Genomic DNA, 26,919 nt, shown 5'->3' with positions numbered 1-26,919 from the left:
ATTAGTAGAAAGATAATCTTGAAGGTGTGATTGCAGTTGGGACTTACCAGTAGGAGTCCTGTGGCGTTGGATATTCATTCGCCAGGGCTTACGTCCAGGCCTAGAAAGACCCAGATCAAGGGAAAGGAGAACCGGAGAGTGATCAGACAAGGCCGCTTCCAGGATGCAGGAATCTGTAACCAATTGAACTGTGCTATGTGAGATGAGGAAATAATCAAGACGAGAAAATGTACCATGAGCCGATGAAAAGAAAGTATATTCCTTATCCGTTGGATGGCTGAAACGCCAATGGTCAACCAATCCAATATCTGATATGATGTCCCCTAACAAAGCTCTGTCTGACGCATTGCCCCTATCTAATGGGCCAGTTTTGTCTAGAATGGAGTCTTGCGTTACATTCCAGTCTCCGCCAATCAAATATTGCGATGCATTAATTTCGAGCAGCAGGCGGGATAATTGAAGAAAGAATGTTTTTTTGGTACCCGTAGGGGCATAAACAGACCCTACACAAATGTGAGAATCTCCAATTTTAAGTTTAGCAAATACATAACGGCCATTTACATCGGACCATGTTTTAGAGACAGTGACCGGAAGGGATTTGCGAAGAAGGATTGCTACTCCACACTTGCGGAGGGGGCCTGCATCTGTGGAATCGTCTTGTTGGACACTGCTATGGATAACCTTGCCCACCCAGTCTCTACAAAGTTTATCTGATTCTAGAGCATCCAAATGGGTCTCTTGAAGCAAGGCCACATCTACATGTTTAGTCTGGAGATAGGAGAGTACTTTCTTCCGTTTTATGTAATGGGTGAGGCCATGTACATTCCAAGTAATTGCATTAAGAGAATGTGCCTGTGCCATATTAGAATAGAGCAAAAATCAGAAACAGGAGAATGAAGCACAGAACAACGTGTTGAACCAGACAAAGAAAAAAAGGAAAGGAAATGACAAAAGGAAAGGAAATGACAAAAAAAGGGGGGAAACAGAAAGAAAATAAGTGTAAACGATACTCTGATTTAGGGGAGATACATAAAGGAAACAGTAAAAGAAGTAATGAAGAAAGGAGATGAGATTTAGAAAAGCAATACAGTAATAGAGAAAACTATAAAATATTGAATAGTAGCAAGTAGAGAACAAGAAACCGTAGACTGTTACCCGCGGGTCTGGGCGCACTAGAGCGCCGCCGTGGGACAAGACCCCACAGAAAGAGAGAAACAGTTAGGAATGTGTTAATGATATAGAAGGGAAGCCCAGAAGAGCATTGTAAAAGAGAACAGAAGAAAAGTAGAAAAAGCAAAATAGAAATTGATAAGCGACATTACGTAAGAAGAGGAATCTAACAATAATTAGATGTGAGGTAACCTAAGAGCATAAGGCATATCATACGCATATCAAAAGAGCCTAGACCAATATGCATGCGAGCAAAAAGAATAATACAGCTATAAATCAAACAATTAGGCGCCAAGGCACCCAAGTAACTGCAAAACCAGTTAAAAATATGCAATAAATTGTAACATGGAGAGCAATAAATACAGGAAGAAAAGAATAACATTATAAAGCAAAGAGTAACAGAAGGCAAAGTGAAAGGGAAAGGAAATAAGGTAAGAAGCGAGTGAGAAAGAGATGAAAAAAGGCAATCAAATATTATAAGAACAGCAAAATATGTCAAAAATATAGTGATGAATTAACAATAGAAACAAGACTCGCAAGGAAAAGGAGTCTACAGTTAACTGCCAATAGGACTGGAGATAACTATTTCCACAGGAGGAAGAATTATTCAGTCCGCATCTGAAGGAGTTTTAAAAGGAGAACGGGACTTATCTCTTTGCAAGTCTTGTGGGAATGTAGCGGCCGAAACCGATTGTAATGCAGATTTCCTATCCTCTTGTGAGCGATGAAGTCGTTCAAGATCCCTACCCCGAGGTCGAGGGCTACTGGGAGGGCGCCTGCTACGATCTGACATTGGAGTAGAAGACTTAGAGGGTGAATGGGACGGGATTTGCTGTGAAGAGGTAGTGAGAACCTCCATATCTTGAGGTTGAAGGCAGTCCAAAAATTGCTGAAGATGTTCTGGATCAAAAAAGTCCTTAGAGACTCCATCTTTGGTAACGCAAAAACGTGCAGGTTCAAATAGACCATACTTGATGTCTAACTGACGTAATTGAGGTTGCATGGAGAGAAAGGCCTTCCGCCGCTCATTGGTTTCTTTGGAGAAATCGGCTGCCATATGGATGCGGTGGCCTTCGAAAGAGAAGGAACCTTGAAGCCGAGCAGCAGACAGTAATTGTCTAGTTTGTTCATGTCGAAGAAAACAGGCAATGATCGGCCGTGGGCGCGCAGCAGGATCACCACGTGGAGGACCAATTCTATGAGCCCGCTGTATCTCCAGAGGTGGAGTGAAAGAAATACCAGTCATCTTTGGAAGTATACGACACAGAAATGCACTGGAACTCTGCCCTTCAATGCGCTCTGGAAAACCAAAAAAACGAACGTTGTCCCTCCTACTTCTGTCCTCCAAATCAATAAGTTTGCTGTGGAAGAATAAGAGGTCTCGGTCTTTGTTGGGAAGGGAATCCAAACGGTTCTCCACTGTCTGAACTCTAGAGTCAAGGGATTCAATCTTCGCATGAAAGCTGGTGAATTCTGTTTTAATTGATTTAGTCTCCTCAGCTAATGATGTAATTGTAAGGTTCATGTCATCTAATCGACGACTAACCTCAGATATTTCATGCAGAATACGTTGCAGAGTTGCCGCCGACGCCTGCCCCCCATTAGAGGCCGAAGCCGGGGGTGAAACGGAAGGGAAGGAGGCATTACCTTTTATTGGCATGTTGGTGGACTGCTTAAGAGCTTCTGCAAAAAGAAGTGGCTTAGAAGACTTATTTCCTTGCTTAGGAGCAGGCATTTGAGGAGAATATTTGACGGAAACTTTGAAAATGCGTGAAGGCGTCTTGCCGTTAGACAATGCTTATATATGATCACAAAAAATACAGTGAAGTACCAGGACATACAATAGCTGTTGGTGTATGGTGATAACATATCGCAATTCCAGACACTAAAATGCAAAAGTACATCACATGGAGGGGAAATCACTGCTTAGTGATCCCCAAAACCATAAGCATAGAATTAGTACATTTATGAATATAGTGTAACTGTCACGATGCTCAAAGGCGCATAAATAGAACTGAGATAAGATGAAACAACATATGCGCGCTTATGACAATAGTAACCACAGTTGTATTTACAAAGTGACCAGAACTGCAAAATACAGGGGAATCATGGCCCATATCAGAGAAGAGAATACACAGCCTGACTGAAAAGATTAACGAGAACTCTATAATAACATTGAAATAAGGCACGCCATTATGTGAGTCACCCAAATTGCGCTAAAAAGAGTCATTTCCATGCAGCACCAGTCGTTATCAAAGTCGAAGGGCGCAAAACTGCAACTTGTAACAAAGGTGAGGCCACACATAGAAGGGTGAAAAAGTTAAATTTGGAAGTTCAGTGTTGAGTGACGAATCGTGAATTGTACTTGCTAGAGGAACGCTAACTTTGCAGAAGGTGAGGCGCAGAATGACTGGCTGAAGTGAATGACATAAGCGCCACAACGAAATTGTAAAAGGAGTTAGTCCTACCAGTAGCAGACCATCAGCATAACAAGAACCGTGACTCCTGTCAGGTAATATTTCTGAGGAGAATAATGCAGCAGACAAAATTGAAGGAGGCGCGGCTTCATGAGGAGGCAGGTATTCAACAGTAATAGCGAAGGCGTGACTTCATGAGGAAGGCGCTTGACAACAGCAGCGAAGGCGCGGCCTCATGAGGAGGCGGGCGCTCGACATCCACAAGAAAGGCACGACCTCATAAGGAAGCGAGCACTCCTCAGCAACCACAAAGGCGCGGCCTCATGAGGGGGCAGGCGCTCTCCATGAGCAACAGAGGCGCGGCTTCAGGGGGGAAAATGAGGCGGCCGAAGGAAGTACGTCAGGCGGGCTGCGTCGGACATGCAGCGCCACACAACCTCGTCAAGACGATCAACACCAGGAAGACTTCGCCGTTACATCTCTGGAACACGCTCAAATCGTGCCCACCACCTTCCGGCAGCCGCAGGGCACGTGAAGAGGACTCCAAAGCCGATATGGGGTAAAATATTTCCGTTAAGAACCCATCCCGCGGCGGAGCTCACTCGTCAGGCGGCCATCTTCCTGCGTGGCCAGACCACACCCCCCGTGACAAATGAAGTTTAACAGATGCTAATGTAGAATGTTGCAGCCACGACTGGCATAACTTACCCACAGAGTAGGTAGTTACAGTGTGTGATGATTCAAAACGAGGATCTACCCTGATTTGAGTATACCCTGGTGCCAAGGCTAAAAATCGACGTTGACAGAAATCTGAACCAGTTTGCCATACCAACCACCCTTCAGGATTAAACGCTGAAACATTAAAGGTGGTGTTGGAAATGAGGGACTGCAACCTACTAAGGGAAAGATCTGTGTAATTACCCCAGCCGGGATAAGCACCCAGATCCGGGATTGTGGGGGAATTAAATTTTTTAGACGTTGCCAAACCAAAACAGGTTGTCTGAAAAATAGATGAATTCAAAAACAAAATGTGGTTAGGGATAAGACAGGCGCGATGCAAAGCTTCTGATCCCTGAACCTGCCATGGTTTAGTACCCCAAACCGATTTAAGATCGATAGTAGCTTTCCAGAGCTCATAGCCTCCGATAGCCAATTCGTCCATAAAGGACTTGGAATACAATAATTTAGTATGTGTCAACCTAACCTTAGAGGCGGTCTCAGCCGCCACTGTAAAATAAAAGGAGGTTGGTTTAGACACACTAAAATCCGAAAAATATGTGAACTTGTTCACTAATGTGGCAGAACTGCCATGATAAGGGGCCGGACAGTGTTCCCATTGTGTGTAATTAACAAAATTACGAAAGGTATTTGCTCTGTGTAGGAAATGTGTGCCATAATGTTGATAACAAAATTGTTCACCATAATTAGCAGAATTTAAATACAAATCTTCAGCATCAAATGCAGCATAATATTTTAGATCAGAAAATAGTGCTTCTATTGCTTGTACATCCCAATCATCAGATCGGATATTTTGTTTAACTACATCACCCATAGAAACACGAAAGACATTAGGCACATTAATCACTTCGGTAGGTCCATGAATTTGAAATTTAACAGCATCCCAAGCGATCCCATCACGCACAGGCCAGGCAGTAATGTTCACCAAAGTCTGGTCCCTTTTCATAATGTGTGATGAGGAATGGGGGGCCAAAGTTCCATCAATTAATCCAATCGTAGATCTTTCAGTCAGGTAGTGTCCATTGATAAGTTTAAAAAACACTACCACAAAGCCAATTGTCATGAACAAAAAAATACATATTAGCACCAGCCAGATGTAGGTCCATGGTGCCACCAAAAAATGTCTCTTGAACCAGGCAAAAAATACAGAAATTTTGGAAGGGGCAGTGGAAGTCATTGATTCAGTGTCAAAGGAAGAATGTGACTGGTTAATCGCTGTCGAATGTAACAGAGGCAACGGGACACCTGCAGGATAAGCATACTCAGGATCATCAGGCAAACCACCAGCAGTGGGCGGCATAGAAGGAGCAGTAACTGCATGCATCTCAACGGCAACCTCAGGCATGATGTTCGAGGGCGGCATCACAACAGAATTTCGCAGAATGGAAGGGCAAGAAACTGAAGGTGTCATACTATGGAGAATCGGCCACCCGCTGTAGCTCGACATTGTCAATCGAGATGTACCTGTTATCCTTGCGACCAGGAAGTGGGGGTAAAATAACTGTACGTGTACCCTGGACTCGATAAGAGGGGCCAAACCCCTTCTTGTTCTCCACCTTCTCACGGACCAGGTCACCAACTCGAGGTAGCCAGCCGACTACCGGAATCTGGAGCTCAGCTTCGCATGTAGAGGGTACGTGTTCTTTTGCTAGAGTGTCTCTGGCTTCTTGAAGATTCTGCAATACAGCACAGTGATCATCTAGGTCAAAAGGCGCGGCAGCCGCCGCCATGTCTAGACCCTCAAGGTCCGGAACAAACATTCGTACTCCAAAGAGCATCATGTACGGGGTCCGCCCACCCAGAGACCTTCTAGGGAGATTATTAAGTGCACGTTGCACGTCATACAAGTGGGTTAGCCAGCTTCGGCCTGTACCTAAAACCCTTGCTGTCAAAGATTGCTTTAGGTCACGGTTCATTCGCTCCACAACACTATTGCCCTCAGGCCGGTATGGAGACGAAAATTTGACTTGGACCCCCAAACTTCTCATGGCTTCTTTGTAAGCCCTAGAGGCAAACGCAGGGCCCTGGTCAGAATGAAGGGTACCACATGCAAAACTCCCAATAAAGACGCGCAAATCCTTGATGACCGTCCGGGCATCAGTACTCCTTTGCGGCCACACCCACAGAAAACGTGTGCACGAATCCACTGCAACCAAGATGTACTTGTACGCAGTATCAGAGGAAAAAGGACCGCAATGATCTAAATAAACACACGCAAGTGGTTGATTAGATATATACAGCTGCGTTTGTGGTGGACGTGCGACAGAAGAAGGTTTAATCTGTTGGCAAATGTCACATAAAAGGACATAAGCTTGCGCTGGTTTGTACAAACCGTACCACCAGTAACGTTGCTGCAAAAGAGATACAGTCGCCGAAACGCCGGCATGCGCAGACGCAACACCTTCGTGGGCAGCTGTAATCAGAGATGGTCTGCAGTCCGCGTTGGGAATCAATCTGTCACCAACGTCGTTAATCCTCACTAACGGGACGTTATCAGGACTTAAACGATAATGGTAGCGAGAAGGGAATCCTTTCGAAAAGCCCGTCCCTGTCTCGGACGCAGCAATAGCTGCCAAGATGTCATCATCAATCCTAGTTTTGGATCTTGTAACTGCTGCTACTAAATAGGTCGCCACTACGGTTTTTGCTGCCTCGTCAGCCAAACTGTTACCGACAGCAAGGACACCAACTCGTTGGTGACCAAGAGTGTGAATTACATTCACGAGGGGCAAACCTTCTTTTAGTTCTGCCACTCGAACCCAAAGCGTTTTGTGCTTTACTGTGCTACCTTTCGAATCACGAAAGTCATTGTGACTCCAAAAGTGTAGATTCTCGTTGTATGATTGAACACAATAGTACGAGTCACTCACTATAAGAGTGGTGACTCGAGGATCAGCAAACTCCAGTGCAAGCACCAGAGCTCTCAGTTCTGCTAACTGCGCGGTACAATCACCCAATGACTGCGTATGCACGACATCAGACTGGAACTCACCGTTCACGAAAGTACCCACCACATTTGCGCAGGCCGCTGAATAGGCGTGCTTTGATCCAGTTGCGGGTTGCGCAGACCCATCAGTGTAAATGACACAATGGTACTCAGAGGAGCCGGATGAACAAATTCATACTCCAAGAACTCAAGGAGGTTGCCCATTGTATCCACCTTGGATGCAAAGCCTTAGAATTTGGTACACTGGCTTTAGTGACCGCCTCAAGGGCAGGGTACGGTGTTACCACCAGCATGTGCTTCCCCTGTGATAGCGCTCGCTCTTTCAGGATCGCCATCTGAACTGCTGTCAGTACTTTTTCGACAGCGGAGAAGCGCAGCTCAGCCGAAGTGTACAGATGAGATTTGTATGCAATGGGGACGGTGTCGCCCTCATTGAACGTCAAGTAGGTGAAACCCACTGCACCCGGTACGAATCTAATGACCAGGTTAGTGTGGTTATCACGAGTTTGTAAGAATTTTGAAGCAAGAAGATCTAACTGCAAAGATTGCAATGCAGCCGAATGCTCAGGCAGCCAGCAAGATTTGGTAAAAGTAGGTTGTACCAAGGCATAAAGCGACTTGATACGCTGGGCATAATCAGGAATGTAGGTACGACCGAAATTCAGAAAACCCAGCAAAGATTGTAATTTCTTCAGTGTCGTAGGAGTACTAAGGCGTGCGCATTTCTCAAGGAACTGCGGAGCCAAGCCTCGACCCTCATGATTGAGTTCGTACCCCAAGAACAACACTGTGAACTCAGCAATGTGGGACTTCGCAAAGTTGAACTTGTAACCGAAGTCTGCAAACATAGTTATTATGTTATCCACGCAAGCAAGGTGTGGAAGCAACTCGTCGTCCGTTAGGTAGATGTCATCTACATACGAATATGCTTCCGGGTCAATCATCTCCAAGAGAGAGACCACACGAGCAGCAAAGACCCCGGGGCTATTTTTATAGCCCATCGTGAGCCTTTTGAACTTCTTTTGTTTGCCACTCGAGGTAAACGCCATCCACTCATAGCTGTGAGGGGACAGATTATGGCTGTAAAAGCCATTGGAGATGTCAAGTGTGGTTTTAAACCGTTTTCTCACTAGACTGTCGACGAGAGCTGAACTAGGAGTATTTTGTACCGCACATGTCCGGCAGTGTGAATTTAAGTGCCGGTAATCCAAAACTAGGCGGTACGATCCGTCAGGCTTCGTCACAGTGAATAAAGGATTATTCATGGGTGACACACATGTTTCAATTACTCACTGATATGCCAATTGTTCAAGGATGGACGCGACGTGAGATCGAGCCTCGCGACGCATGGGGAATTGGGGCTGTGGCTGGGGTTTCGACCGCAACGGAATTGTATGATTGGGAGAAAATGTGTCCCAGCCCTCCTGAGTACGGTACAACGCAGGTGCGAGCACCTGCGCCCACTTCCCGGCTAACCTGTTAGAATGTTCCAGTAGCACTGCATGCCCAAAGGACGGGAGGATCACTACCTCCCCTCTAGGAGCCTCTAAAACGAAAGCCGGGGGCCAATCTGCCTCCGCCAAAAGGATATCATAGGTGGAGGTTAGATTATCCCAAAATACCACTTTAATTTTACGTTGTATGTCACCCTCAATTATAAGGACAATTTCAAACATCCGTTCAGGGGGAGACAAGAGAGTATCAGCAGTTCCAACACTTACAAATGTATCAGTTGCTGTCGCCGCCAGAAATGGACGCAGCGCTTGTCGCACTACTGTAACTTCCGCCACGCTGTCTAGCAGCGTTAGCGCCTATGTCTGGTTCAGAAGCTGTGTCCGTACCAGCTGAGGCATATCTTGCAGTCAGAGCAGCAACTTTTTTCTTCTGAAACGGGGGTATGTGACGTGCAGATTCGTCCTGCTTGCCTTTCACCGTCAGACTGACGGGGCTGCTCACGACCTTGAGTACCCCTTCCCTTCCCACGATCTCCGCCACCGGATTGAAAAGCCGATGTTTCCTGTGAAGAACGAGGAGAGCATTGTTCAGGAACCTGAAATCTATCAGGTGACTTAATATTAGAACGATCGCGCAAATCATAAGTGCGTTCACTTTGTATCTGCACCGGCGACGCAGAACGAGACCTCCGTTTCTCTTGCTGCTTCCCTTGTTTTTTAGCTCGCCAACTTTGTTTAGGAAAGTTGGGCTTTTGATCAAACTTTTCAGCAAGCCAGTAAGGAAATTCATCCCTATTTTGGGAGCGCTCGCTGACAACCGCATTAACCATAACAGGACTGATGACCACCGCGTGATGGTCAGTCGTGTGGCCCGCAACTGCAGGTGTCCCCACCTGTACAGTGCGAGACACGCACTGCACTAACGCCCTATGGACCGTAATCAGGGCAGTGTGTAGCACTCGTAACTCCGCGACCGCCACAGTCATGTAGCGGGGATGGGGGGTATAACCGGCCAGCACCGGCCATGTGGCCCCTGCAATAGATAACGGGCCCATTCTCGCCGGTGCTACCGCATGGAGAAGGGCGCCATTAAACCAAATAGTATGCTGCCAGGCAGTGAGAGGAATTTCAAGTGTCCGATAAGGGGCATAGGCTGCAGGCATCGCTGTGTGAGTATATTCGTGGAACAAATGGTCGTTCGCATCCACTGCCTCAAACGTCACCCAAGAGTAAAACCACTCATACGGGAACGCCGCATCAGCACCTACCACAAAAATAACAGCCAACCCATCATCAGGAACCCCATAGACCCGTAAATGTGCGGTCAGGGGAACCAGACTATGCGCGGCAACATTGACCGCCATCGGGACACACAGAAGAACAACAACAAGCTCGACAGTAGCACTGGGGTCTGAAAAAGAAAACCTTTTTAATTATCAAGCTTGAAAGAACCTTTAGTCGAAACCTAGGTAGGTTAAGCCGTCACTCCCGTTGTCCGGAAACCAGAGTGAGGGCGTTGTGGACTAATAAAAGCACTACAAAGGCGGTACAGATGTAAAGACCAAACGTTAGGTGCGCCATGTTGCAGGGATTCTGCTTATGCACAGAACTATGCGCAGGAAACCAGGACCTCAGAGAATTGTGGTGTACCAGAAACTCCCCTCAGAACCAAGAACCCCTATCCGACTAGCTTAGTGTCACATTCGTTATCCGAGATTTAGCTCGGCGGTCCCAATGTATAGACAACCCAGAACAAGCGACTTGGATACTCTCAGGAGTGGTGGGAATCCGAAATACCCGTTGGTAGCTATATATCAGTCCACAACAGAATAACAAAGACACGGTAAAGTTTAAAGAGTTTATTTTATAAACCTCGCGTCCTAAGATGCAGTACTTTGGCTAACACAAGCAGACAAATGGTTAAGATCAGCACCATCAGCATTGTTACAATACCATAAAAAATGAAAGGAGCAATGATAATAATAATGACAGTGGAAAGCAACCACCCTTCTTTCTCTAGCAACTAATAGGTTACTATTAGACTAATAGAAGGTCTCTTAGGCTTGCATGGGGGACCCCATACCTTAAAGATCAGCTTAGAGGAATCACATCACAGGATCAGCTAGGCTCTCTCCTGCAACAGATCTTCGTTTCGAATGTAACAGAAAACATGCTGCTCTGCAATATTAAAGGACTCGTCTTTCAGGTATTGGCAGCTGTATGTATGTTATGGCTAAGAAGTGGTACGATCAACCTGAACACAACAACCTGCACCGTCTAGTGACCCAGACTCGTTCTTTACACGGTGTACAGACCAAGGTCACTGCTCACTGTTAGGGATGTTAAACAACAGACGGTTCTCATGTGAAGCAAAGTCGAGTCAGCAGTTCTCGAACGAATAACATGTAACAACAGTGTCGCGTGCAAAAGCAGCAGAAGCGGCAAGCTGGCTTTCTAACAGCCGACGAGGTTATGCTAACTTAGCGTTGTAAATAGCGAGTGGTTAACCCATACTACAATATAACTTAGGGAAAAGAAAGAATGGTCACATATGAATCTCTCACTAAGAGGCAGAGTTCAGGGCATAAAAACAGTAGTAGCCCCTGCTTCCATTATGTTACCACCAACAATAAAAATGTTACTTTTAGGACCTATCAATAACGTAATCAGATAGGGTGGGCTGAGTATACTCAGCACTGAACAGTATTACACAGAACATGACATGTCATTAAGCGTGTATATGTAGCCAAAGACTACTGGTATTCTGCTGTGAGTCATGACTGAAAAAGAACTCGCGAATGGCAGAATAGGTCAACATTTAGACTGTTATTCCAGAACACCAACTTCTATAACAAAATACCACATGGTGCAATCAGTGGCAACAGTGTGACTGAAGGATTAAACAATATTACAGAGTGATGTTAATCTACATTATAGAGCACCCATATGGAACAATGCTAGTGTGTGTATAAAATGGTGCCTTACTTGGAGACATGGACAATAGCTAGTGTTATCACTCTTGACCAGATGCTAGAAGAGGGTGTGTTGAGATCCTTTGAAGGACTGCAGGATTAGTTCCACTGACCTCCTAATTAAATACAGAAGTATATACAGTTGAAACACTGTAGAAAGAGTAAACTAGGGAAGATGCGTTGTGATATAAAAGAGTCCCCAATCAAAAACACTGGAGTCAATACTAAGGAGCAATTTTGGGGCTGTTTGATACTTTCATACACCAATTGTACTCTAAAGCCTCAGTAGTTCTGTTACAAGGTTAAGTGGTAAGCAACACTGCAAGTTGAATATACAGAGATCGATAAGTAGTGAGCTTGGATAAAGGTGTGCGAGAGTCCACAATGAATTACAGTCGCTTTAAGAGCCTACTAGACTAGTACTGGACTCCTGAAAAACTGTTACAAACCTGTTTATTGGGAAATTCCAACTGCTGGATACACAAACTATCTGGTTGTGACCTGCTGCATTTTGTCTGGGGATGTCCTACGGTGTCTAGATACTGGGAGTTGTTTGAGAGCATTTTGTGTAAAGATTCAGACATACTCCTGATTAGTAAACTGGTCATGCTGCATGACATGATTGACATTCCCTCACTGACTTCTCATACTATATGCTGACTGGACTGGAGACAGCATTGGCCAATGCCAAAATATGCGTTCGACGCAATTCATGGTCACCTGAACTGTCATACATTCAAGAATGGATGGTGGGAATGTATAAAACGCCTTTATTTATGAGTGGATTATATACAGACTACAGGATAAGATGGACATCTTTTTGGGCACATGGTCAGCATTCATTGATAAAAACCCTATGACTCCCCTCATTAGGATGAGAGACCTCGTCCCCACCCCCATGACAATAGATAAAAACTTAGGGCACATCCTAGATCTGTGTCAGTTCTATTTATTGTTTGTTTATTGGAAGGCTCTTAACTTAGCTCAATAGTCATTCATTCTCTCCTGGGTTCCCCAAACACAACTTTCTCTGTAACGTAATTCCCATGGAGTATCTATTGTTACCATTTTACTTTTTTTAAAGATTTATTCTTACTATGTCAGATGAGAACTCAGATGTGAATCGGTTATGATAGGCTTAGATGCTTATCATTTATTGCTACTTCTAAAGAAAATTATTACTGCTAACTGCTGTCTTAATGCTATTGTTTATTGATTCATTGTGTGTTTTCCTTTCTTTGATTAAAGATGCTCCTATCCCTGGGCCTTTTTTTTGCATGTGCTTGGTTTTACTTTTGTTTTAAAATATTACTTTTGACTTTTTTTTTTTTTTTTTACTTCTCCTCTACCACTCGCCAATTTTGTTAACCTTCTTTGCTCCCTGGGTTCTGCTGTTTCCTTTTTTCAGGTATGGTCCTTTAATTATGGTAATTGTAGAAAAAGTAAAAGGGCTCCTGCAACTCCTTTGATTGTTCTGTATTCTAAAAGTCTGTCAATCGTCAATCAATTTGTTATTTGGGGTGTTTGACATTTCTTCAATTTGGTGTTTTATTTGGGAACATTTGGTGACCACTGGAAGAATTTCTAGAGGAATCTGTCTGTGATCCACCCTATATAACAATATAAGTGAAGATTAAACAACATAATTCAAAAAGAGAACAAAGGGAATGCAGACATGTTCGAGAACAAGATCTACTAAAGAATAATCAAATTGGTTCTCATGATGTCCCCTTTTACTCTTGATTTCCTGTTACCGCCTCACTTTAGTTTTTACTTTTATTTCTACTGTATTTTGTTTACCTCTCTCTTAATTACTTTGCTAAAACACAACATAGTATCTTGTAGAACATAAAAGGTGTGTTATATATAGGTAGTTAGTATGTACAAGCACTCTGCACATTACTCACTGCGCAAGACTGAGGCCACATCCTACACATACTCCAGGCAAGGCAGTAGTGCATGTGAGAAGGCTAAGCCATTAGTCCAGTGAACACACAACAGTGGTAGTTAGCAGAGGCTTGTAGTAGAGGGTAATGTAGGGGGAGGGTACAGGGCTTCCTTCAAAAGGCCTTAAACTGTGGGTAGAGCAGTTTTTAACATATTAAAAGAGCCAGGGAATTCACAGTGAAGGGCAGATACGGTCATGATCCAAAACCTAATAACCTATTAAATCTGCTAGGTATTTTGATCAATGCAATCATAAGCCATGATGACCAATAATGTTGCACTTTGTCCGAGTATGCTGGAAGATTTTGGATTCATAATGTCAAAACAGTGATCTTAATCAGTAGCATATTTATTAAAGTATCTAGTCGCCTCCAATGGCATTTGTAAAAAAGGAAAACATATCAAACAATAACCTACAATATCAACTGATGGACATGAAATCTTCATATTTCGAATTTAAGGTTTTCCACTAAATCATTTCAATATGATACATTCAACCCTAAACTCTTCAAGCAAACTTATGACACAACAAGCTAATAGTAAGGCTATGGGTAAATCTGATTTTTAATAGGACATTGAAAAACTTAGTAGACTTTCCTTATCATGCTCTCTTGTTTGCTTTCGCAGATTTTTACTTGATTCCTGGGGAGGAAGATAGACTGTTGAAAGTGATTCTTTGCTAGAATCTCTATATCAAATGAAATCATTCTGAAGCAAGATTTGTCTAATTTGACTAAAACAGGAAGAGTTGATAATACAAGTTAAAAAGAAGACAATTTTGTTACCTCATCAATGTTGCAGCCATTTTCCTTGCAAAGGATCTCAAAAACATCAGCATTCTCCTCTTGCTTTGACACATGCGTATTTCTACTCCGACTTCGCCGAGAACTCCGTTCTGGGGTTTTATCTGGTTTTCCACTAATAGCAGATTCTATTTGAGACGCAAAACAAAAATAGAAAGACAATTGTTGGAAAAGTATATTCTCACGTATTAGGTCTTCCTTGAGTTGGCAACTAATATAGAACCATTTTTGTATCTTTTTTGACAAATCATTCACTAGCTCCTCAATGGCAACACCCAAAATGATGATTACTGTACGAAAAGTGCTGTGTAAGTGTTTCGTACAAGTGTCTGCTATCTTGGCTGACAATACACAAAGACATACGCAATTATAGTTTGTCTGTATGGGGATATACACTGTCACTGTAGTTATGTCCTACTGGAGCCAACAGGCAATTACCTTTATAGTAATTCTGTTAGTTCTAATCTGGGTCTTATGCTGCCTTCCAAAATGGCATCCACGTGCAAGTGATGCTTCATCTGATCACAATGGCTTAAATATTTTTTTTATTTTTTTTTTTTAAAAACACTTTTTATTAATAACCAAGACAGCGGAAATACCAAATACATTGACAATGCGATGATGTCTACCTTTACCATTACCACCATTCCTCCGCCCCCTTCATAGCCTAAATATTTTAATAACAATCCCTTGGCACGTCATCCCTCTAATTCCAATCTCCAAGAAAATGCACCCTCAGATCCCAAAGCATTCCTGGACCAATTCCACAATTAACTCATCTCACTTCAAAACAGTACATCATTTGATGTACTCATTACCACTTTGTAGTAAGCCTTTGAATGGCAATGCCCTTTGAGCACATTCTCCCCTACTACCTCACGTTCTCAACTCTGTATATCACTTAACGTTCACACCCTGAAAATCAATATCAGTGTACTAAAGGCACAAATAGTATATCATAACAAGCTCTGAAAATACTATCTACCACCCTAAAAAAATGCACAAGTCCCTAAACTTCTAAGACCTCACGTAATTACCCCATTAAAACTCAATTTCTATCAACCATTAACACCCACCCTCACTCAACCTACACACATCTTTACCATCTGAGGATTTTGAATATATCTCCCCAAAGAAATGAAGGCACATTTTTTCTGCGCTACTCACTGCACCATATCACCCTCCTTTATACACCTACCCACACTCCACCTTTACTCAGCCACACTCTTGCATGTCATCACATCACCAGCTAAACACATCCTAATAATTAAATCTACAAATCCTTCCTGCACTTTACATATTCCATCTGTCCACATACCATTAAGCCTTTCTCTGGTCTCCAAGACCCATAACTGTCTAACTTCTCTATTCAACTATAACCTCAATTTTTTTTTTAACTGCTTGATAATTTAGTTATGCTTGAACCACTTACCCAGGTCTTTCTTTTTGAGCTTCCAGGCCCTGCAGGTGTTGAAATGAAAAAGCACTTTCACACACAACCAAATATAGCACTACTGCTCATCACAATCACCAATCCTCATACATCCAGACCTAACATCTGCCATTGACATGTTGATTATCCTACTTTATGTACTTTCAAATCACTATGCATCAAAGGTCTCGCGCACACACACATACATACACATGGGCAGCATTTTATAACTGACAGATCTTGAAGGGGATCAAGCCTTTGAAAAGGTGCAGCAGGTTTCGGACAATGCGACTGAGTGCAACTACAGGCGGGCCGAAGGATGTGGAGGAAAAGCACCTGGAAGCTCGGGTAGCAAGAGCAAGGGGTTTATCTGGGTGACCAGATTAATTCCATGTGTAGTACTTTTACCAGACTCCGGTCACCACTGCCTGGCAACATTTCGCAGTTGCATTTGCTCCTTCACAAATGACCAATTCAGCTACTTGTGTGCCCTTCCCCGTTTTTTATTTTTCCCTTTCTTTCCTCCCCTATCTTGTTTCCGGCTTTCTTATCTATTGTTTGTCTCTTCATGCAACTGCCTTTTACCCTTGGAGGAGTAACCATAACAGAAAACAGTGATTTATTTGTGATGGCTAGAGAGAGTGTATTACAACCAATTTTCTTTTGTTTAAAAGTGCACAATTTGGGGCGTGGCCAAGATGGCGGAGTAAGCAGGCGTGCTTTGCTGGCGCTCCGTCCCTGCCAGATCCAAGGCACACTTTATTGCACTCCCCTGGTTGATATCACATCCGGGGGGAGCGCACGACATCGGGGGCAAGTGCTGATCACCCGGGGGCCTGATGGTGCCCGATTGGGGGTCTCCTGGAGGGATTAGAGGCCTGAAGCGCACGGCGGTCTGCATCGTGCACGGGCCCGATACACACACGAGCGTCAACTGGGACGGAGCAGAACCACCACCCAGGAGGCTTGCGATAACCGGAAACAGGAGGAAGCATACACCTGCATCGGCTCGGTGTCTCCCGCAACTGCTGCCCGGACCTCGCAGGCCCCTAGCGGTGTGGTCGAGTACGCAATGGTCCACATCCTGGAAGGGGCCTGACTTGGGATCTCCGGCTGTGAGTGTTTCTTGCGCGTGCCAGGATCGGACGACCCAGCCTGCTCCACTTAGCACTGCATCACCCGTAGTGGCCGCCCCCCCCACACCACCTCAGCCTGCTGCGCTCTTTGGGCCCTGGGGGGAAGGGGTGGATTGTAAGCCACTGGACTGAGCGCATTATGGTCAGATGCCATGACGCCACTGCCCTGCACCCTCTCCTGCCGCGGAGAACGACGACAGACCTGGGCCATCGCCTGAGGCTCAAACAGAGGTGAAGCCTGCTGGTCCAGACTTGAAGCCAGGGCCTACCACCTCCACAAAATCCACTCCACAGCACACCGGGAGCAACCCGAGAACCACAAAGCGACTCTCTGACCGGCATCCCCTACAGTTGGCAGAGACGTGGGGCCTCTTTCGGCCGGCCGGATCTGGGCAAGGCATCTGCCCCGTGGCCTTCCTTCTCCAGCAAGCCAACTAGAGAGAAAAGCATGTAAACAGGTAGCAGGTAGCAGCTGCGACCTCCCTGAACAGCCCTGGCTCTGTGATGTTTCGGGCCCACCAAGGAGCTTTTTAGTGTCTCTTGGCCCATACAGACAGGTGGCCGTATGGTTCTCTTGCTTTCATTCTCTTGTGGCCCCTCATTCTTTTTTGCTGGAGCTGAGCCGAGCTTAGGGCCTTAGAGGCAGCAAACACAGAGACGAGCATGCCGCTGGGGGACCCGGTCCCTGCACAAGCGACACAGGGGAGCGGCGACTGTAAGCCCACCCCAACAGTGCTCACTGGATCTGAACAGGTCCAGGCTCTGCCCTAGAATGTGGTTGGGCCGGGAGCCCGATGTTGCAGCCAAGTGCCTCGAACCTCTTGGCCTTGGCCCTCAGGCCTGGTAGAGGGATACTATGGCTAGTGCTAAAGGGAAGAAAGACCGATCTATGAAAGACATCCTGCTTAAGGGCACAGTGGATTCCCAGCAGAAGTCATCCACGGAGGACTCTAAGCACATGGGAGGAGGTGATGGCGCGAAGAGTTCGGTGACCCGTGAATTCCTAGAGGCGTTGCTCGCATCCTTGCGGGAAGATCTACAGACGGTTAAAAAGGACCTCACAATGTGCTCAGGGAAGTGCATCAAGACATCGACAAAGAGAGAGTGGTGGCCTTCGAGGAGAGCTCCTTAACCAGAGACGCAGAAATTGAAACGCCCCAGAAGGAGATCATCCGCTTGCAGGGCCAGCAGAGAGACCTCCAGGCCCACTCTGAAGATCTAGAAAACAGGTTGAGAAGGAACAATATACGCATTCGGGGGCACCTTCAGGCGCAGAAGGCACGGTCCTCGAGGGCTATGTCCAGGCCCTATTCGGTAGCATTCTTGAGAACAATGCGCCGAGCAGCATCAAGTTAGACCAATGCCATAGAGTCGCCCCCCCTCCACCCCCCTTAGAGCATCTACTCGGCCACCAGCTGACATCCTGGTCTGTGTCCACAATTTCACCGAAAAGGAAGTGATTCTTAAGGCTACCAGATCTGACCAGCAAACGCAATTTCGAGGCCGCTCACACGATATATAGCAGCATCTACCCTGCAGAAAAGGAAAGAGTTCCGCCCAGTCACCTGCCAGCTTCGCTCCCTGGGAATTGCCTAATCCTGGAGCCATCCATTCCGCCTCATTTTTCAAATCTACAGCAAAAGCAAACCTGATGTTGACCCCCCCCTCATGAGGTGCTGTACATTTGTAGAAGGGAGATTATTCTGGGGGTAGGGGCGGGGGTGCCTAATTATACTGTTTTTTGTTGGATCACTGCGCCCTGGCAGACCCGACGGACTTGGACTTCCAACTCATGAAGGACCCTATGGACTATATGTTTATCCTTTTTTCTTATTCTCTTTTGGGACTTAGGGATATTGTTTGGGGGTTCCCCTTCTGACTGACTGCATCTGTGCAAGAAGACACACCTTTGGACCATTATGATCTCACCCGAAATGTCTGGCTCCCATACACCTCACAACTAACCACACGTATCTCCTGCTTACATCTGCTTAGCCCTCTCCACACTTTGGATAATGGAGATAAAATAACTTAGTCTTAATGTGAAAGGCCTAAACAACCTCACTTAGAAGTCAGCGATACTTTAAGGTGATATTTGTCTGCTTCAAGAAATGCACTTGTTTGCACAAGACATTCAAAGAAAGCACACCAGGAGATTCCCATTACAATTCTGGTCATCGGGGAAGGGGGGGGGGGGGGGGGGGGGGGGGGGTAGGGGGTCTTCGGCACAATTTTTGAGATCAAGGGTCGCTTGCGGGCCATCCGGGTGCAAATAGGCACATGTCATTTCATGAAAGCCTCACTCTACGCTCCCAACGAACAACGGGAGAACTTTATAATTGACGCACTTGCTAAGGTACTTTACTCCCCTGATCAGGCAATTTTGGTGGTAGGAGAATTCAACATAGTCATGGACGTGACGCAGGATCGCTCTGGGCCAAGGATTGGGCATGCTGGGGCCTTTTTCCCTGAGGGGCTGTCCTGGCTGGCAGACTGTGGGTCACGCAATGTTTGGCGCTCGCAGCACCCCAATGGACGGGACTATACTTTTTATTCAGCGGCGCATAAAACGTTCCCGCTTAGACCATTTCTTAGCCTCTCCCTCGGCCTCTAACTGGATAATGACTTCTTCCATTGAGCCCCGCTCACTATCCGACCATGTGGCTATCACACTCACTTTAACAGCCCATGAGCCCCCCAACCAGCCCCCGCTATACGGCCTACGTGAAACGCTGTTGCACTCCTCTGAAGTGGGGTTATCAATCAGGCAGATGATTACCGACTACCTGGCCGTTAATGATATGGGCGAGGTCCCCCTCTCCTCTGTCTGGGAAGCTCTTAAATTGGTTGCCCGAGGAGCTTTCATAGCAAAATTAGCCCATGGCAATAAGATCTGAAAAGATAAAAGGGAGGAGGATAATTAAACGCCATCACCTGATGTCATCGAGCCACCACCGTCATCATCTCTACACCTGCAGTTAATAAACAACATACGTAGCCTACTGTTGAGGCATTGTTACCTCCCAGTATCTCTCCACTGAATCCACCACTAGAAAGTCATGCATTCCCCTCTCACCATATGTTCAACATGAAATGTCATCTCTTTCAACAAGAAAGGAATGCAGGAATTAATTACTGCTAAACTCCCGTCGCAGAGCTTTATCTAATATCTACATTTTACATGTTTTCATTATATCTGTGCTCTACCAGTGTATCCGATTAGATATACATGTGTTCATTGGTAACCACCTTATCCTACTGTTCCACGATAGCTTACATACAATTTTTCTGTTTGAAGTGAAACTATTGATGTTGCTAAATACATGAATAGTATGTAGCTAATTTCCTTAAAATTTGGATACTCTGACCTCTAGTGGTTGGACTGGGAATTGCTTTTTATAACATAACTATCTTAATTGCATATGTCCACACTTAAGCACAACCTCGCAAATGCCTTTTTTTCCTCAAGCATTGGTAAAGTCAGTAGGTCTGGCAATAACATAGAAATGCACGCCAACAAAGGCACTCACGAATTCTGTTAATATGCGTTTCATGCACAAATGCTGCTTATCACATTAAAATCTGCCCACAGACTCTACCATTGCTGGTAAAATGGAGCAATAAGGAATTTATTTCTGTATATAGTGCATAAAAGAGAAAATTAACTGAAAGTGACCAACAGTGTGATTTTTTTTTTTTTTTTTTTACAGTCACATTTTATTGGCCCTATAAGAAACATATACACTCATAAAACCGTAGAATACTACATCTTTCCCACCCCCTCCAATCCACATATCTCTTCAGGAGCCCTCAGCACTACTGAGTACATTTCCCGATATATTTATCTGCCCATAAAACTCCCACCATGTCTCTCATATCTTCAGATGCTTCTTGTAACAGACTCTCGCCATATATATATATCAGCTTTTGGTGCTTGGTCAACCAATCCATAGCTGCCCTATAGGCAGGTTGGGAGAATTCCACCTATGGGCGATATTTCTTCTGGCAATGATTGTTGTCATACTCACCAGTGCATGGGCCTCCCTTGTGCAACACCCCCACTCCCCCAAGTCCTCCAGGAGGCCCAGCAAAGCTGATCTAGTCGATAACGCAATTGGTCTCTCAAACACCTGTGTAAGGACGGTGGCGATCTGTTGTCGGTGTGTGGCAAAGTGTGAACATTGCCATACCATGTTGAAATAAGTCTGCTCCCACGAACCCACATCGAGCGCAAGTGGGTGCGGCAAGGATACCTGCGCGCGTAAGACATTATGGTGTAAGGTACGTCATATGCAAATAATTTAGATGACCCAGCCGTAGCAGAGAGGAGATCACAATTTCGCTGGGGGCCATACATGCTTCTTTCCATTCTGTATCCTCGAGGTTACCCAGTCATTGTTCCCACCTAAGCCTAAGGTCCCCGAAAGCTTAGAGGGCGTTCCAGACCAATGAATGGTATATTTGGGAGACGCCACCCCGTACAAGGCAGCCCATCAATTTCTTGGCCTTAATCGGACGGAGGTCCGGGAGATGCAAGAATTGTGGTTGGTAGCTAGCCAAGGCATGTCGGAGCTGCAATTATTTGTGAAATTGCGTATGCGACAGACGAAATTGGAGATGTAGAACTTGGAATTATTTCACATGGGAACCACTCCAAATGTCCCCCAGAGTGGTGATCCCTATTCTGTCCCATTTCTTAAAGCCCTCCAGCCGGGCAGTCTGATATAGCCAGCAGCCATTCCAGAGGGGGGTTTGTTGCATCAGCATTTTATCCCACCTGTGAGCCTACTGGGTGCCCGCCAGACCAAACTAACCATCTTCATAAGCTCCAGAGTGCAGAACAGAATTGGGCCTCCATATAACAGACCAAACACCTTGTTGAGGCCCAAAATGCTTAGTTCTAGTGAGTAGACCGGGTAACTCCAGCCCACAGTCATTAATGACTAGGAGTTGAGATGCCCAGTAATAAGAGCCTAATGTCCGCAGCCCCTACTCCTCCATCGTAGACCGATCTAGGGCACTTGTCCAGTGGAATACGTGGAGCTTGATCCCTCCAAAGGAAGGACCCAATCAGGGCAGCCATCCCGGGAAACCAAGAATTAGGGTCGCGAAACGGGAAATTCTGTAATTCATACAGGAAACGGGGCAGCACCATCATGTTCACCAGGGCAACCCATCTCAGTTAGCCACAATACCTCGTTCAAAAATGCCATTTGCCTGTAGCCAGACAGGTGCACCTTTCTGATGTTTTATGTTCAAATGGTTAAAAAAGTCTTTGAACTCTCTGCTTTTGAATAGTGTACCGCTGTCAGATTTGAGAAGGGAAGGAACACACCATGCTGGAAAAATGTCATCCAGCCTCTCGATAACTTTGTCATGTGTGGTTGATGACAAATCTTCCACTAGAAGAAAATGTGAGTACTCATTGACAACTACCATAAGATGATGTCCATTATTAAGGGGTCCGAAGAAGCCAAACGCAATCCTTTACCAAGCCTGCTTAGGGAGATCAGACATATTTAGAGGGTGCTAAGTCGTTTTGGAAGACAAACAGTTACACAGATGACAAGCTTTCAGTTCCCTTTCAACTTTTTCATCAAGACACCGGAACCACACTTGATCCCTTAGGGCTCTTGTTGTGGCAGCAATGCCACGATGTTCTTTGTGTGCCAGTTCAATAACTCGTTGGCTCATGCCTCACGCTTTCAGGGATAACTATTCTTTCCCTTCTGAGTAGGACACCATCATGGATGACAAAGGTCTTCTAGAACATTTTTGAATTTCTAGTACTCAATATCATCAGTAAGAGGTTGAGTGTGTTTTCTCCATGACTGTGTTGAAATTACACCTATGAGCTTGAACATGTCATAGTCAATATTAGTAGGGGTTAGCATCTGTTCAATAGAAAGGACTGTAGGTGCACTTGCCTTTACAAAAAAATGACGTAGGCCTCAGTCTGCAGGGTTTTTATACTTCCCCGGTTTATGTGCAATAGTGTAATCATACACCTGCAAATGCAACCCCCCACCTCTCGATGCGAGGGGGTACTTTGGCTTTCGGATTTCAAAAAATGGAGAGCAACGTTTGATGATCTGTGTGACAAGGGTGAAATGCTTCTCATAAAGAAACAGATGGAAGTGTTCTCAAACCCATTCCATAGCTAAACTTTCTTTCTCAGGTTGAGAATAAGCTAATTTAGTCTGAGATAGACTACGGTTGGCATAGGTCATAATGTTTCTCTGAGCATGGGGCTGACCATAGAGTTGAGCAAGAATTGAAAGATTGCACCAAACCCCACCGGGCTTGCACCTACCACAATCTCAGAACGCAATGTTGGATCGAAGTAAACTACGATCACAATCGGATGACCATTGAAACGGAACAGCTCGCTTTGTCAGTCCTCTTAGAGAGGCATTCACAGTGGCAAAATCACGAATGTACCTGGAGCAGTAACCGGTCATGTCTAAGAAGGGTCGCAACATGGTCACATCTTCTGGAGGGCAAATAGACAATGCTTGTACATTTTCGGGGTCAGGAGTCATTCAATTTCCTGAGAAAATATGACCAAAGAACTTAAGGCTGTTTTTGCGGAACTCACACTTCTGTGCATTTAGTGTGAGACGTGCATCAGCAAGCAGGCCGCATACTTGTGTGAGTGCTCGATCAGGCTCCTTTTGTCTAGGCCCAAACACCAAGATATCATCACTGTAAGTAAAAGTATGTGTGACAGGCTGAATTATTCGACAAATGATATCTTGAGAGATTCCCACACCTGACAACACAAAAAAACCGAGTCATTTACATCTGAACAAACCAACATGAGTTGAAAAAGTGGTAATGTACCTACAGTTTGCTACCAGTTCAAGTTGATGGTAGCTTTTGTTCAAATCAAGGTGGGAGAATAGTTTGGTGCCATTCAGCTGCATGATCATGTCTACAATGTGTGGACCTGAATGTCTTTTTATTTTGATTGCTTTGTTGACCTGTTGCAGATCAACAGAAATGCACACTGAACCTCCACTGTCATTCTTCTGCACCTTCACAATAGGTGAAACCCAAGGCTTTGGACAAGAAAAGCGCTCAATGAATGTCATGCTCTAACTGTGTCTGTAGTTCTTTATGGGCTTGCTGTAAGTGAAAAGCAATTTGACAGTGTCACTGTGCAACAGGGCGATTGTCTACATTAATGTGAAGCTACACCTTCATTGTCTTAAGTTTCCCAAGTCCATGAAACAATGTTGGGAATTGACTCACTATTTCACAGTGAACATTCAAGTTGTAGTTAATAGAGATTAATCCCATATCAGCAGCAGTATCAAAACTTAATAAGCATGTACACGACACCGTATCTTGGAGGACATGAATTGGTGCTTGCACTGTAGTTTTCTTGTGCTGCATGGTTTTCATAAAAGCTCCTTGACTTCACAGTGGCGTAGAAGCTTGCCCAAGTGTACACCTTTGTTCTCGATGGTGCTACACATGGTATAGGAGATAGTTCTTTGTACTTTTGTGCCGGCATGACGTTTAACGATGCACCACTGTCTATAATGAAAGCTGCGGAATAAAAATTCACCTTGAGCATGATTTTAGAACAATGTCCAATTGAACTTTGTGGCTTCATGTGGCAATTCTTGCGAGATGTGTTTTTCTTTGCAAGCTGTCAATCCAACATGAGCACGTCGCTCTGCCACTGACACCATCATCACACATCCATCTTCCTCACTGTCACCCGGTAATGAGCCTTTGGAAGACGAATTTGATGACAATCAATGTAGTTTCGTTTCCACTTGCCTTAGTCAATGTTGCTGTTTGGCCTTGTGGGAGTGGGTAGAGCCTCTGAATCTTTCTGGCGTCCATTTTCTCGTATCGCCGAGACACACTTGGCTTCTCTCTCGCATTGCAAACGGTTATGAAATGGCTTCCTTTCCTGCAGCCTTTGCATATCTGTCTGATGGTGGGACATTTACATTCATGTAGAATGAAAATCCACAGAGCAAACCCAGTTTCTTTTTTTTCCTGAGACATCACTCTGTGGGCCCCTGTCTTGTGTTCCTACTTTCTTTTCCTACTCAATGCAGATTCAGTTTGGGTTGTTCTAGCGTTTATGTCAGCAGCCTTTCAATCAGCATGTTCTTCCGCTATAGCAGCCATAAGCATTTCCTGCAAACTGATAGTTTCTCGCAGCATGCATCTTCCGAATGAATAGAACAGACAACCATCAATAACTCTAAGACACATGGCTTATTCATTACAGTATTCACTGAACTTGCAGTGATTTAGGACTTTAGCAAGTCTATCAACAAACTCATCCATTGTCTCACCAGGTTGCTGTCTCGATTGGTAAAAGGTGTACCTTTCACAGTCGACATTTGCCATTGGATTGAACATTTTTTTTAACATCTTTATTTGAGGGTATGATACCTCTTCAGCTTGTGATATATTTAGCTCTTCTTTTACTCTGTCACCTGCATGGTTCTTTAGGCATTTGATGATCTTCTTGCCATTTGTTTTTTCTAGTACGTCGATTAAATCATCAAATTTTTAAGTCCAGGCAGTCCACCTGGTGCCAATATTCTGCTTTTTTGCAGTTGTGGAAGGAGGTGATGGTTTCAGGAAAGCAGCAACGCCACCAACGGTCTTTGTGGTCCCTTCTGCAGAGACTAACCGCTTCATAAGCACAACCATGTTTCAATGCTTGAGTTTATTGTGGATGCCATGTGCTATTTTGAGCCCACCAGACCCGGCCACATCTTGATTGGAGGTTGGGTGGCTCATTTCCCATGCACTTTGTTAAGTACAGCTGTACTTTCTGTACCTGGTTGTTGATGCCTTTAGCGTTTCTCTGTGCTTGGTCGGCTTCGCCTTTAAAGCTTTCCTGCAATTGGTTGTCGCTGCCTTTAGCATTTTCTTATGCCTGGTTGTCGCTGCTTTTAGCTGGTCTGTGTACCTGGTTGTCACTGCCATTAGCGTTTCTACTTTGTATCGATGCTGGCTCTGTGTTATAGTCCAGCTCAGTATCTCTTCTTTCGGCCTTAGCAGTAGATTCTTTTGGCAGGCTAACTGATGACGCTCCTCTGTAGGGCCTTCAGCTTCTTCAAGGGCTTCTCAAAAGCTGGAGTGGCGCTTTGACTCTAAATATGTCAACTGTAGACCGCTTCTTGGGGCGCACGTGGCATGCACAAACAGTTTAGTGGACAATGACAAATTTTCAGGGAGAACAGTCTTGTACTCTTGGCGGCACATATCTCATACCTTATTGCCATTTGCAGCGTCCTCCCAGCCAGGAAGCACATAATAGAATACGCCACACGAGCAGCGCTGATTGGCACATCTTTATTCTTCAGCATGCAACTGCTAACGGAACGCACTGAGTCGCCAACTTCATTAAATACACCCAATAGATAACATAACACTTGTAAGGAGGCTGCCAAGGATCATTAGAGGCCTCCTACGCATAAACACAGGACACAACACATTCCATTTCCCCAAGTGTTAGCAAAGCTTATGGAAGGGAGATCAGCAATATCTCCTTAAAAGGCACTGGTTGGTTAAGATATAGAAAACGCAGAATAATCAAATGCAATTTGTGTGGTCCATCTCCATTATAGTCATTGAATAGTTTTTCAAGAGCAAAGTCCAACATCATAATAGGCAATCTCTCTAATGCTGCAGTCGATGTCTACAGAAGGTGATTATTCCAGAACAAATATACTGGTATGGGAATGCTTATGGTTAGCCACTAGACAATATGCAAACTCTGCAGTGGCTAGATTATAGCATACTTCCTAACTGAGTTCAAGGATTCCAGAAAGGAAGGAATAAAGGAGAAAGGTTTAACAGTACAACATCGTAAAGTGAATAACAGGTCAGTTGAGGAAACTTCTAAACTCATTCACTAACACA

The 26,919-nt window shown here is 44.9% G+C and overlaps 1 protein-coding gene across 1 annotated transcript in view; it reads right to left on the bottom strand.

Annotated features, from left to right (window-relative positions):
* The window catches only part of RB1 (RB transcriptional corepressor 1), a 1,278,597-nt gene that overhangs the window by 1,058,854 nt on the left and 192,824 nt on the right, over positions 1–26,919 (bottom strand). Inside the window, exon 8 of the mRNA XM_085621884.1 lies at positions 14,431–14,576. Coding sequence (XP_085478010.1) covers positions 14,431–14,576 — 146 coding nt within the window. The remainder of the gene's footprint in view (positions 1–14,430; positions 14,577–26,919) is intronic.

The sequence above is a fragment of the Triturus cristatus genome, chromosome 8 (genome assembly GCF_964204655.1).
Source record: "Triturus cristatus chromosome 8, aTriCri1.1, whole genome shotgun sequence".
NCBI lineage: Eukaryota > Metazoa > Chordata > Amphibia > Caudata > Salamandridae > Triturus > Triturus cristatus.
This window is presented reverse-complemented; position numbering and strand designations above follow the sequence as displayed.